This window comes from Cetorhinus maximus, chromosome 13 (genome assembly GCF_964194155.1).
Source record: "Cetorhinus maximus chromosome 13, sCetMax3.hap1.1, whole genome shotgun sequence".
In the NCBI taxonomy this organism is placed as follows: Eukaryota; Metazoa; Chordata; class Chondrichthyes; order Lamniformes; family Cetorhinidae; genus Cetorhinus; species Cetorhinus maximus.
The window spans coordinates 91,058,715-91,074,128 of NC_135891.1; the positions used below are offsets into that span (position 1 = coordinate 91,058,715).

The 15,414-nt window shown below is 41.8% G+C and overlaps 1 protein-coding gene across 1 annotated transcript in view; it reads right to left on the reverse strand.

The window, feature by feature from the left end:
* The window catches only part of wdr18 (WD repeat domain 18), a 208,749-nt gene that overhangs the window by 159,937 nt on the left and 33,398 nt on the right, over window positions 1-15,414 (reverse strand). Inside the window, exon 4 of the mRNA XM_078555761.1 lies at window positions 9,074-9,215. Coding sequence (XP_078411887.1) covers window positions 9,074-9,215 — 142 coding nt within the window. The remainder of the gene's footprint in view (window positions 1-9,073; window positions 9,216-15,414) is intronic.

Here is a 15,414-nt window from a genome sequence, read left to right on the forward strand (position 1 = left end):
TCACCAAGAATCTAGGCATCAGTCAACCCAAAATATAATCATAGAGACTAGTAGGTCCCTGGCCCAATCCACAGTCTGTACTGAATTAGGTTAATTTCAATCAGAACAACAATTAGAGTGCTACAATTCATCTCAGGATCCTACGCATCGAGAGTCTGATGGGGAGAAATCTGTTAAGCTACTTGCTCTTTGTCACTACTCAACAACATCTGGAAAATGTACATGTGGGCATGTCAGAATAGTAATAGGCTGAGTCATGATGACTACAGTGGTTAAACAGCCCAATACCATTCATTTTATAGGTTCACAGTTGAAAAATGGCCACATGGGAGATGTACCTTCTATTAATATACAAACAATACCCTGGCCTTTGGAGAGAGGGTAAGGGGGCATTGGGAAAAAAAACCCAAAAACAATCTGCCCTTGTACTAAGTAATGTCATTTTTGTTTGTGGTGTAGTATAGCAAGCTTAGAAATGACCTGGACTTCATGTTTAAATTAGGAATTCATTGATTTCTGTTTTTTTCCCACAATTACAAATTATAGTGCTGCACATAAATGGGTTTCAAATACCAGTATTTTTTCCTTATACTTACTCACTTATATGCAAGATGAGTACAACTGTTCTAAAATCCAATTGCTATATCAACACAACGTACAAAATAATATGGATATCTATGCTCTTGATGATGACACGCAGAGTGCCACAACTTCAAGTTTGTACGTAACCTGCATGAATGATTCTGAATTTGTACAGTTGGCTTCGCCTATAGCGTGGCAGCTAACTTTGTAAAACCTTTAGAACAACGCCAAACTAAAAGCTTTTAAAATCTATATATTCTAAATATGGCAGTATGATTAAATGCACTTCATGTTGAAGAGCGAATGGAATTGTTAGCAATACTGCACGTACATTAGAGAAATTTACACTCACTTCACCCAAGAGGAGTAACCTCAATTATTAGTTTCATGCATACTCAATCTGATTCTAAAATCATCCTCAAATAAGTTATTGGACTACAATATCGTTCTGCAGATTTCTATAAAAGTTCATATCACCATAGGCTTGAAATACACTAGTGAGCACAGGCTATCAATTCAAACTGAGCAAAGGCCAATGATACAAGATTAAGTGTGTTTGCAGGGTAGATCTCAGTGAATGGCTGAGAAGGCTCAAGGGCCATGTGGTCTACTTTTGCTCCTATTTCTTATGTGAATATGCATTCCACTTAGCAAATTGCACTCTTTCCAGAAAATGAGTATTATGGGCTTAAACTCCATTCCAAACCACGAGTGCATTATCTAGGTTGATGCTTCAGTACAGTGTTCAGAAAATTGGTGACATTTGAAAATGTTGCATACTGCCCCAGTATACTTCTATTCCATCTTTTCATTACAGCACTTTCAGGATCAAAGTCAGAGCCATTGTTTCCAGAACTGTTACTGACTCATATCCTCTGGAGATCTTCCTTCCACAGCTTCCAACCTGATAGTCTCCCAACCTCGGACGGCCCACTTCTACCTCCTACCCAAAATCCACAAACAGGACTGTCCCGGCAGACCGATCGTGTCAGCCTGTTCCTGCCCCACGGAACTCATTTCTTGCTATCTTGACTCCATTTTCTCTCCTTGTCCAGTCTCTTCCCACCTACATCCGTGATTCCTCTGACACCCTACATCATATCAACAATTTCCAGTTCCCTGGCCCCAACCACCTCCTCTTCACCATGGATGTCCAATCCCTCTACACCTCCATCCCCCAGCGGGATGGTCTGATGGCTCCCTGCTCCTTCCTCGAACAGAGGCCCGAACAATACCCATCCACCACTACTCTCCTCCGTCTGGCTGAACTTGTTCTCACACTGAACAATTTCTCCTTAAACTCCTCTCACTTCCTCCAAATAAAAGGTGTGGCTATGGGTACCCGCATGGGCCCCAGCTATGCCTGTCTCTTTATGGGGTATGTGGAACATTCCTTGTTCCAGTCCTACTCCGGCCCCCTCCCACAACTCTTTCTCTGGTACATCGATGATTACTTCGGTGCTGTTTCATGCTCTCGTCTGCACCTGGAAAAATTTATTAATTTTGCTTCCAATTTCCACACCTCCATCATTTTCACATGGTCCATCTCTGACACTTCCCTTCCCTTCCTTGACCTCTCTGTCTCAATTTCTGGTGATAGACTGTCCACCAATATCCATTACAAGCCTACCGACTCCCACAGCTACCTCAACTACAGCTCCTCACACCCCGCTTCCTGCAAGGACTCCATCCCATTCTCTCAGTTCCTTTGCCTCCGTCGCATCTGTTCTGATGATGCCACTTTCAAAAACAGCTCCTCTGACATGTCTTCCTTCTTCCTTAACCGAGGTTTTCCACCCACGGTGGTTGACAGGGCCCTCAACCGTGTCCGGCCCATCTCTCACGCATCCGCCCTCACGCCTTCTCCTCCCTCCCAGAAACATGATAGGGTCCCCCTTGTCCTCACTTATCACCCCACCAGCCTCCGCATTCAAAGGATCATCCTTTGCCATTTCCGCCAACTCCAGCATGATGCCACCACCAAACACATCTTCCCTTCACCCCACCCTGGTGGCATTCCGTAGGGATCGTTCCCTCCGGGACACCCTGGTCCACTCCTCCATCACCCCCTACACCTCAACCCCCTCCCACGGCACCTTCCCATGCAACCGCAGAAGGTGCAACACCTGCCCCTTTACTTCCCCTCTCCTCACCGTCCAAGGGCCCAAACACTCCTTTCAAGTGAAGCAGCATTTCACTTGCACTTCCCTCAATTTAGTCTACTGCATTCGTTGCTCCCAATGCGGTTTCCTCTACATTGGAGAGACCAAACGCAGACTGGGTGAACGCTTTTCAGAACACCTTCGGTCTGTCCGCAAGCATTACCCAGACCTCCCTGTTGCTTGCCATTTCAACACTCCACCCTGCTCTCATGCCCACATGTCCATCCTTGGCCTGCTGCACTGTTCCAGTGAAGCTCAACACAAACTGGAGGAACAGCACCTCATCTTCCGACTAGGCATCTTACAGCCTTCCGGTCTGAATATTGAGTTCAACAATTTTAGATCATGAACTCTCTCCTCCATCCCCACCCCCTTTTTCTTCCAATAATTTATATAGATTTTTCTTTTCCCACCTATTTCCATTATTTTTAAATGTATTTCCGTCCATTGTTTTATCTCTACCTTTTAGCCTTTTTCGATTCCTTCACCCCACCCCCACTAGGGCTATCTGTACCTTGCTTGTCCTGCTTTCTACCCTTAATTAGCACATTCCTTAGATAATATCACCACCTTCAACACCTCTTTGTCCTTTTGTCTGTGACATCTTTTGGTTATCTCCACCTATCACTGGCCCTTTATCCAGCTCTACTTGTCCCACCGCCCCCCCCCTTAAACCAGCTTATATTTCACCTCTCTTCTATTTTTACTTAGTTCTGTTGAAGGGTTATTCGGACTCGAAACGTTAACTGTGTTCCTCTCCGCAGATGCTGCCAGACCTGCTGAGTTTTTCCAGGTATTTTTGTTTTTGTTTTGGATTTCCAGCATCCGCAGTTTTTTGCTTTTATCAAAGTCAGATCCAGTTAAAGAAATAACGGGGTCTGAGAGCTATACATTATACAATGCCAGTGTATGCACTCCAAGAACAAACCTATGGATACGTGACCAGTTGGCTTTTAATTGCCCATTAAGAGGTAACTGCAAAACTATTAGCCTTGGTCCAGCTAGGTCTCCTCTACATTGCAGATACCAAACGCAAACTGGGCGACCGCTTTGCAGAACACCTGCGGTCTGTCCGCAAGAAAGACCCAAACCTCCCTGTCGCTTGCCATTTTAACACGCCACCCTGCTCTCTTGCCCACATGTCTGTCCTTGGCTTGCTGCATTGTTCCAGTGAAGCCCCACGCAAACTGGAGGAACAGCACCTCATCTTCCGACTAGGCACTTTACAGCCTTCCGGGCTGAATATTGAATTCAACAACTTTAGATCTTAAACTCCCCCTCCCCCCATCCCCATCCCATTTCTTCCCCCTCCCTTTTGTTTTTTCCAATAATTTATGTAGATTTTTCTTTTCCCACCTATTTCCATTATTTTTAAATCTATAACTGTAATACCGTCAGTCTTTCCACCCCACCCCCACTAGAGCTGTACCTTGAGTGTCCTGCCATCCATTTTTAATTAGCACATTTTCTTAGATAATATCACCACCTTGAACACCTCTTTGTTCCTTTTGTCTGTGACATCTTTTGATTATCTGCTCCTATCACTGCTTGCTTCTCCCTACAACCACACCAACCCCCCCTCCCCCCCGCCAACTTATCTCCCCCCGCCAACCTTAAACCAGCTTATATTTCACCCCTCTCCTAACTTTACTCAGTTCTGCCGAAAGGTCATGAGGACTCGAAACGTCAACTCTTTTCTTCTCCGCCGATGCTGCCAGACCTGCTGAGTTTTTCCAGGTAATTCTGTTTTTGTTTAGGAGTTCTCCCTGGCTGCTATTTGCATAGGTGTTAGTCTATTCAATTTGCCTGATTGTCAGCTTGACATGCTGGTAGGGTAGAAATAGAAGACTTGTTGATGAATTAGAACCCAGCTGTGAATGGCAGTTGCTAAGCAGTGTTTTAATTCCCTTTTGTGCTGAGAAATTAATAAAAGGCTTATATATAAATACATAGGATAAGATACAGCACAGAAACAGGCCCATTTGGCCCAAACAATCCATGCCTGTGTCCAGACTTCGATCGAGCCTCCTCTCATTCTTCTTCATCTAATTCTTTCCACTCTCTGGGTAAAGAAATTTCTTCTAAATTTTCTATTTGATTTCCTGATGACTATTTTATATTAATGCTCACTAGTTTTGCTCTTCCCCACAAGAGAAACCACTTTTTCTGTCTACTATGTCAAAAGTTTTCAGAATTTTAAACATCTCTATTAGGTCCTCCTCAGCTTTCTCCTTATAGGAGGGAAAAAATGAGACCCAATTATGTTGATCCTTTCATAATCAGTAAAACCTTCCAGTGCCTCTTGTTATGATCTCAGCTGAGGTTACCCCTGGACAAGCCTGATCCCAGAGTGGAACTCAGCTTGATAGATCCTAACTATTATTTGTGTGTTTAGATATGTGGAGAGTAGCTGCTGAGCAGAGTCACAGAAGTCAACTGATGAACTTTTAACAAACGAATAAAACATTTATTCAACAAGATGAACTATATTACAATACTCCTTCACCCACAACTATACTTCTACAGATATATACAGATTTGTAAGGATAACACAAGTTACAAAAGCTACCTTACGCTTTAATGTTCACAGTAAATACACAGTTCATGTAAACCAATAGGCACCCTGTGATCAGACACACCACACTCTGAAACCAAGTGACAGATGCCATCTCAACCAGATGCTATGGATCTCCCCTCAACACTCACCCCTGACACCCCCAGATGCTTGTCACACCATGAGCCAACCAGTCTCACTGCACTTTGTCTTTCACATGAGGGTTTCCAATCTCCAAGAACTCGCTTTGGAATCTTCTCCAAAACCGACTCGCGCTCTCATAATCCTTCCGCAAGGGTTCACCTCCAAGGTTTCAAACCCTCCTTCTGATGCTCCTCTCCCTGGGTCACCACATGCATTCAAGCTGTCTTCCACGTACCCTCTCTCATCAACTCAGCCATCAACAGTACACCACTGTTTCACATGCCCATAGCAAAGAGTTACAGACCTTCAGCCGTCTCTTTGGCCCCTTTTGCCTCTTGCGAGCTGTTCTCACTTTAAATCTGCTTTCTGCAGTTTTTGTCTCTTTAAGTCTGAAGTTTGGAGCCTTTCTCTCTGCCCCTAACTCTTAACTTTATTAACAGAACTTTTTTCCAGGTTCCTGTCCTTCCTTTGACTAGAAGATCTGCTTGGGACTTTCCCCTGTTCCACTCCCCTGGATTTTTGGGGTCTTCTCTTTAGCTTGGGACTGGCTATCTGTCCCCTTTGCTCCAGTCTCTCCTGGTAGCTACTTTCAAAATGAACTGAACTCAAACAGCTTCCAAAACAAACTGCTGTTTCTGTGCATGTCTGTGGGAGGGACCTGCCTCTCTGGACCCTGTTGCTAGGCAACAGCCCAATTCTTCTACTCTTGTTTGTTTAACCTAGCTACAACAGTCCTAAAAACCACATTAGAAATGCAAGCACCTTTTTTAAGTGAAACTAAAACTCAATTTGACCTTTTCTTACCACACAAATACAGAAATACAAATCAAATAAAGATTAAAACTAAAACTCATTCCTAACACACAAAAAATACAAATATAACTTAAACTATCTCAATTTCCTAACACTCTATATTATTTTTATAATATGGTAATGAGAACTGTACTCCAAGTATGGCCAAATCAATATTTGATTTAAAATTTATAATATCTTTTCTACCTTTCAATTCTATCCCTCTAGAAAGAAGCCTTGGTGCTGGGTTTGTTTCTGTTATGACCTTAATCTGTGTTTTTAGCTTTTAGTGATTTGTGTGTTAATACTCTCAGATCCCTTTGCTCCTCCGCTCTATTTACATTCTTACTTTCCATGTAATATGTGACTTCCTTACTTTTCTGAGCAGAACATAACACATCACACTCATAGATGTTGAAATTTATTTGCCAATTATATGCCAATTTATTAATGTCTTCTTGTAATTTGTTACAGTCCTCCTCAGTGTTGATTGTAGTTCAATTTGATGTAGTTCACAAATTTAGAAACTGTATTCCTGACTCCAAATTCAAATCGTTAATATAAATTGTGATCAACAGTGGCCCCAATCCTTGTGGAGCTTCACTTTCCACTTTATACCATTCCAAATAGCTACCCTATGCCCCTACTCTCAACTTAGTTTTTCAGCTAATTAGCTATCCACTCTGCTGTTTGACCTCTGACTCTGCATGTTCTGACCTTATTCATTTGTCTATTATGTGGTAACTTATCACAGGCCTTTTTGGAAATCTAGATATATTACATCTACTGCATTATCCCTATCTACTCTCTCTGTTACCTTTTCAAAGAACATAATGGGGTCAGTTAAGCAAGGCTTTCCCTTTTGAAAGCCCTTTTGAATATTCATTATCACAGTTCTGGTTTTTAGAGTTTTTTTATTTTCTCCTTTGGTAGGGATTCCATTATTTTTTAAACTATTGATGTTAAGCTGAATGGTATATTGTTTGCTAGACCTCCTTTCTTAAATATAGGTAGAAAGTTAGCTACCCGTCAGTCCTCTGGGCACTACACCTTTTAGTACATGTAATGGGACGTCTGCTATATCTTCCCTAGTTTCTTTCAAAATACACAGCTGCAATTCATTCAGACAAGGGATTTTACCCTCTGAGTTTGTTTAGTTTGGTTAATGTTTCTTCTATTTTTATTTGAAACATGGTTATATCATTTCTAATCTCATCTTATGTCTTGGCCACCTGATCCATCTCCTTGATAAATACTGAAGAAAAGTCATTATTGAATATTTCTGCTTTTTTGTTACTGCTGCCCATGATTTCATACTGACATTATTCCCATTCTGACATTTTTTTTTTCTAATTTATGAGCCGCTAAAAAATTTACTATTTTGTTTCAAGTTCCTTGATAGTTTAATTTTCTAGTATATCTTTGCCTTTCCAAGTGTTCTTTTGACTTTTTCCCTAGTCTCTTCCTTTTCTCCTTTGTCATGCCCTCCCCTGCATCCACATACTTATGCATGATCCTTTCCTTACCCTCAACTTTTCCCTCATGTCTTTATCATATCCTTATTGTCTCATTAATGTTTAATTTGTTCTTGCTTTTCAGCAGAATATATTTTTCCTGGGCTCTATTGAATAGTGTTTTAAATGTTTCCTACTGCTATTCTACATCACTGTTCACCACTTTATTTTCTGAAGCCCCTCAAAAGAAGTTTTTCTCCAATCTATTACCCTGATCCTTGTCATACATATTTCCTTCTCGGTTATTATCCTAAAATGTAATATATTATCATTATTGCCTAGACATTCCCCTCCTTACTTCTCTTATCCTGATCTCGTTCATTTGCCATTACCTGATCCAATAGTGAATCCTTCCTAGAAGGTTGGTGAGAGGTAGGTACAGTGATTCTTTGTCCACTTTGGCAGTGTCTGCCCCTGGGCCAGCAACCTGATTTGGGTTTGTAATTAGCAGCCTGTGTCCATCTCATTAGTTCTTCTGAGACTATTGGGGTAAAGCCAAAGGCTCCATGGGGATTAAATAATCAGCCGCATATCAGTTTCAGTAAAGTGCACTCTCTCAGGTTCTTTATTATAAAGAGTATTAATGAAAGGTCATTCTTGTTTATTATTTTTTTATGTTCAAGGAGGAGCAGCAATGTCTTGTCAACATACTTCGTTGCCTTAGATGCTGCATTTGTTGTTAATAAACCTGTACCATAATTCGAAGCTCTGGCCTGATAAGAGCATTTATGTATAAAATCCTGCAGCTCACTGGAAGACTTGTAATATGTCCAGTCATTTAAATATGATGACAAAGGTTTATTTTCAACATATGCACTCACTACACTACCAGTTATTGGTGCACAAAATCATACGCTGGTTCAAATAGACTGAGGGTTCACTTACAGGGTATGCCTTTGGTGCTGAGTAAAAGCCTAAAAAGTTTTAATTCTTCGGATGAGGCTTCAGATCAAGGGCACTTCTACTCTTAAGGAGCCCAAGGCTCTATTTCAAAGAAAACAGGAAATCTCTACTGTGCTGGTCAACATTCCCTCCTTCAACCAACACCACCAAAAAATAAAGCACCATTCTGCAACATTTGCTGTTCACAAAACAATTGCTCCATTTGCTTACTAATAACAATAGCCAAAAATGTAATTCATGAGTACTTTGAGATGGCTTCAGACACATGAAAAGACACTATATAAATATAATTCAATATTCAATGATCTGCTGTCCTGGAAACAAAGCCTACGTTGGTATTCTATTTCAGTTGTAAGTTTTGTTAAACCAGTTTTGGCTGAAGGAACATAGTCAGATCTATGCTTTAAAGAGAACAAACTCACTTTTACAGTTTGATCGAGAGATGCTGTCGCAACACGGGATAGGGGGCCTCCAACGCCACAGTGTATGTCTGTCACCGGCAAGGTATGGCGAGTCCAGACGTATCGGGGTTCAGGCACACGGGCAAAACTGACCTGTAAGACACTAATGGGAAAAAAAGTCAACACTTCACTAGCTTGCTCCATTCTATATAGCAACAACAGAAGTCATATAAAACTAGAACAATACTGTAAAGCATCAGTACAAGCAGCACAATGGGGCACACATTCTGGTCAGAGGGGAGGATGTTTAGGGCATCACATTAAGATTTGCTTACACAGAGAATGCTCAGTAGCTTTATTGGGTTTGCCAGAGAATAAAAGAAAGAATGCAATTAACGTGGTGCTCTTCAACACTTCTAGACTTGGACTATTCAAAGCACACCTGGCTGCTCTCTTACATTATCCCTTGTTACCCATGTCTTAACTCGCACCAAGTCCCATTCCCCTATCACCCTTATGTTTGCTGAACTACATTAGCTTCCAGTCTAGCAACACTTTGATTTTAAAATTCTCAATATTGTTTTCAAATTCCTCCATGACCTCGCCCCTCACTTTCATCCAGCCCCAAAGCCCTCCAGGACATCTGCACACCTCTAATTCTGGCCTCTTGTGCATCTCTGATTTTAACTGCTGCACTATTGGCGTCCATTGTTAATATCTAATAAGTTCTGTTGATGGATGTTAAATACCTAGTAGCTTGAGGTAATAAGGTGAACAAGTGTGTGGTATTGATTAATTAATTATACTTAGATGTGTATATAAAGAGTCAGCCAGAGTGAAGTAGTAAACTCCGTGGTAAGCAATAAACAGACTCCACCAAAGCATCCTAGTCTCAATGTCTTCTTACAACCAGTTGCCTAGGCCCCAAGCTTTACAATACCCTCCCCTACACCTCTCTACCTTGCTTTCCTCTTTTAAGGCACTCCTTAAAACCCACCTCTTTGGCCAAGCTTTTGGTCATCTGACCTAATACCTCGTGTGGCTTGGTGTCATACCTTGTTTTATAATGCTCCTCAGAAGAGCTTCAAGATGTTTCATTATGTTAAAGGCACTATATAAACACAAGTTGATTCCATGACCACAGGATATCCCAAAGCGCGTTACAGCCAGTGAAGTGTACCTTTGTTATCTTTGAAGTGTAGTCACTGTTAAAATGTAGGAAACGCAGCTTCCACAAACAGTAATGTGATAATGACCAGACAATCTGTTTTGGTGATGTTGATTGAGGGAAAGCTTTTGGCCAAGATGTTAGAGATAATTCCTCAGAACTTCTTTGAAATAATGCCATAGAATCTTATATGTCACAGAATCTTAACGGCCATTCAGCCCATCACGTCTGCACCGGCTCACCAAATGAGCATTATGGCCTGATGCCATTGCCCTGCTTTTTCCCCATACCCTTGCACGTTGTTTCTATTCAAATAATCATCTAATGCCCTCTTGAATACCTCAATTGAGCCTGTGTCCACCACACTTCCAGGCAGTGCATTCCAGACCCAAACCACTCGTTGTGTGAAAACGTTTTTTCTCACGTCATGCTTGCTTCTTTTGCAAATCACTTGAAATCTATGCCCTCTCGCTCTCGATCCTTTTACGAGTGGGAACAGCTTCTCCCTATCTATTCTGTCCAGCCCCTCATGATTTTGAACATCTCTATCAAATCTCCTCAGCCTTCTTCTCTTCAAGAGGAACAGTCCCAACCTTTCCAATCTATCCTCATAGCTGAAGTTTCTCATCCCTGGAACCATTCTTGTAAACCTCTTCTGCACTCTCTCCAATGTGTTCACATCCTTCCTATGACATGGTGCTCAGAACTGTACACAATATTCCAGCTGCGGTCTGACGAGTGTCTTATATAAATTCAGCATAACCTTCTTGGCTCTTGTACTCTATGCCCATATTAATAAAGCCCAGGATACCAAATGCTCTATTAACTGCTCTCTCCACCTGTCCTGCCACCTTCAATGATCTATGCACATATATATCCAAGTTTTTCTGCTCCTGCACCCCCTTCAAAATTTCACCCCTTATTTTATACTGTCTGTCCATGTTCTTCCTACCAAAATGCACCACCTCACACTTCTCTGCATTGAACTTCATCTGCCATCTTATTGCCCACTCCACCAACTTGTCTATGTCCTTTTGAAGTTCCACACCATCCTCCTTGCAGTTTACAACACTCCTAAGCTTTGTATCATCCGCAAACTTTGAAATTGTCCCCTGCACACCAAGATCTAGATCATTAGTATATATCAGGAACAGCAAGGGTCCCAATACCGACCACTGGGCAACTCCACTACAAACCTTCCTCCAGCCCAAAAAACATCCATTGGCCATTACTCTCTGCTTCCTATTTTTTAGCCAATTTTGTATCCATGTTGCTAATGTCCCTTTTATTCCATGAGCAATAACTTTTCTCACAAGTCAGTTGTGCGATACTGTGTCAAATACCTTTTCAAAGTTCATGCACACCACATCAACTGCGTTACCCTCATCGGCCTTTTCTGTTACCTCTTCAAAATACTACAGCAAGTTAGTTAAACACGATTTCCCCTTTAAAAATCCATTTCCTCTTCCTCATCAACCCATATTTTTCCATGTGACTACCAATTCTATCCCGAATAATTGTTTCTAGAATCTTGCCCATCACTGAAGTTAAACTGACTGGTCTGTAATAGCTGTGCTTATCCTTACAACCTTTTTTGAACAAGGGCATAATGTTTGCAATTCTCCAGTCCTCTGACACCACCCCTGAGTCTAGGGAAGGCTGAAAAATTATGGCCAGAGCCCCTGCAATTTCTACTCTCATTTCCTTCAATATCCTTGAATGCATCTCATCCGGTCCTGGTGCCTTGTCAGCTTTAAGTGCTGACAGTCTATTCAACACTTCCTCCTGATCAATTTTGAACCCTTCTAGTGACAGTTTCCTCATCTGTCACCATGGCCTGGGGTAGCATCTACCTCCTTGGTAAAGATGGATGCAAAGTATTCCTTCGTCCATTTGTAAATTCCTTTTTAGGTCCTTAATCGGCCCTACTCCTCCTTTTACCACCGTTTTACTATTTACATGTCTATAGAAGACTTTGGGATTCCCCTTTATGTTGGCTGCCAATCTTTCTCATAATCTCTCTTTGCTTCTCTAACATGCTTTTTCACTGCCCCCGGACCTTCTGTATTCCTCTTGGTTCTCAATTGTATTTTCTACCTGTCACCTGTCATAAGCGCACTTTTTCTTCTTTATCTCAATTTCAATCTCCTTTTTCATCCAGGGAGCTCTGGATTTGTTTGTCCTACTTTCCCTTGACTATACCCGAACAAATTCTTTTTTGAAGGTAGCCCATTGTTCAGCTACAGTTTTCCCTGCCAATCTTTTGTTCCAGTCTATTTGGATCAGCTCCGTTCTTGCCCCATCGAAGTCGGCTCTTGTCCAGTTAATTATTTTTACTCTGGATTGCCTATCATCCTTTTCTATCATCATCCTAAAACGTACAATACAATGATCACTGTCTCCTAAATGCTCCCCCACTAACACTTGATCTACTTGGCCCGTTTCATTTCCAAGAACCAGGTCCAACAGTGCATATTTTTTGTTGGATTGGACACATACTGGTAGAAAATTCTCCTGAACATAATCTGGGAACTTCTGCCCTTTACGCTACCATTGTCCTAATCTACATTCAGGTAATTAAATTCCCCCATTATAACCACTCTATAATGCCTGCATCTCTGTAATTTCCCTGCAGATTTGTTCTTCTACGTCCTTCTCACTATTTGGCGGTCTATATTCTACACATCCTCCTGACAGAGTAGACAGGGCTTCGGTTTAACGGCTCATCCAAAAGACGGCACTTCCAGCAGTGCAGCATTCTCTCAGTAGTTGGAGTGTCAGCTAGATTTTTGTGCGCAAATCTCTGAAGTGGAATACAACCTGCTGACTCAGAGGCAGAAGTGTTACCAACTGAGCCATGGCTGACAGTTAAGGTTAAGGCCGAGACAATGGGCTGGATCTTCCAATACCAACGGAATGAATCTCGAGACTTTCACCGCTGTTGTGCTTTATGACAGATGAAAAATCCTGACCATTGCACTTCAGACAGGCTGATTTGCGCTGCCCGGGACATATCCCCAACACTGAGCTCAGGGTCAGAGACTTGGGCAGGATGCGTAATACTTACCCAGATACTTACTCCAGTTTAACTTCTGGTATAACTCTGTGATTAATATCGTAACCCAAACGCCATCCCCCTACATATACCTCTGCCCAACCTGAGTGCCTCCACCCCCGACATAACTACACAACCCGAACCCCCCAACCCAACTACCCACCCCTGAACACCCAACCCCACCGACCCAATGACCCACCCCAAAAAATACACCCTCCCAAACACCCCACTCCACTCCACTGAAACCCTTATGACCATTACAAACTGAACACAGCAGTTGATGTCGTATAAAGAGGGCATGCCCTCTCCACTGCTGCTCCTCACCACTGCCCTCCATGGTTGGCTGCACTGAAGCATTGCTGCTGCTGCTAAAACAGGAAGGTCTGGCTATAAGAATGCAAAAAGGTAGGATCATAATTATCTTCACTGTCATTGGCAATATCCTCAGCATCACCACTGACCAGAAGATCTGGGATACTGAAATCATTCAGTAATCAGCTCCTGTAATGGAGAGATATTTGGTTTGGGATTTTGAAAGAATGAGTCGAATGAGCTGTGGGATCTTCTTCATACAAAGTGAAATATTGTTTAACCTTACATAAAGTTCTATATACAAGCTGACTAAGCTCCCTCGCACCCTCTTTTACTCTAATTTAAACCTGGTAATGGAAGCTGGAGCAAATTAAGGAGTGCAAAACGAAAGTCTGGAAAAGAGGACTCAAACTAAGCAACAACAGTCATCACCTTTGGCATTATGAACTGAAGCCTTAGGGCTTACAGCAGCAAGAGCTCAGTATTCCATAAAATTAGAATATATAAACCTCAAAAAGCACCTATGTTACTCTTACTCCATAGAAATTGTTATGCGCACATATGCTAATGAGAAATTTTTTTGAGCAAGACATGACCATAACAATGCATTACTTTTAACAGTGATACACCACAGGCCATTATTTTAGGCTACCAGCTGGATAATGTATTCCAAAGAAAGCTTAGCATCAGTCCATCGATACTGATAATTATTAGTACTACAGTATCTTTCAATTTGCCCTATCCAACCAGGCAGGCACTATAATGCTGAAAACATCCTTTGACAGTTTCTGAAATAAGATGTCAGAGCAGAGACAGTTCATTAGCCAATTAGCTTACTGAATTCTGACAAATGTCATGAGCTGCTAGTTTAAAGTGCTCCTCAGCAGCCAGATCTAAATCCCACAAAAAGAGAACTCAATGCCAAGCAGTCAAACCATTCCCAAACCGATATCTTGAACGAACAGCCAAGCCATAATTTAATTTAAAAGTAATGTTTTGGATTTATCTTTTCCATTCCCTTGTCTAGCTTGCATAATTCTATATGGTCACCTCTTAGGCACCGCCTATCCATTAGTTTCTCCAATCTTTCCTTATATCTCATTTCTCTACCACCAGAAATTGCTTTGCGGCTCTTCTCTGCAATACCACCAGCTCCTAGCTGTTGTCTATGTTGTGCGGCGACACTGAATTCAAGGAGCAGTCTGAACAGAGCATTATACAGTTCGATCATAACTTTCTCTAAGCTAAGCTAAGTTCAGCTCTTCTGGCTATATAGTTCAGTTGTATTGATTGATTTAAAAAAAAAGAAACAAGAAGCATTCGTCAGCTAAGGTGTGAATGAGGACTAAACTTCACATACACTAAAACTTCCTCCTGGGTCCAACATCTAAATCAGTAAGGGACACATGGTCAGAGGGGGGAGATTTCGGCCTGAGTGAGACAGAGGCTAAGTGAGTATATTTGGGAATTTGGTTCAAAGTGGGAATTCGGTGCACAGGGGGAAAGCAGTACTTTACTTCTTGGAGTAAACCTTATCTAGTGTGCTGAGTGGGGAGCTTGGTGAAGGGTGGGGAGTAGGTGCTTTTTTTTTCTTCTACTCTTTTTCAGCCTTCAGTATTTGATTTCCACTTTGGTGCAGCAGAAGGAGCAGGTAAACCGGTAGCTGGTATTATTAGTTTTACCAGTATTGTAAAGTTTACTGGCAATGCCAAAATGTACAGGGAAGTGTAAGCTTTATTAATTATAGCAAATAATTAATTAACACATATTGGAGATGGCAGGGCAGGTGATGTGCTGCGATTGCAGAGTGTGGGAGCTTCTGGATAC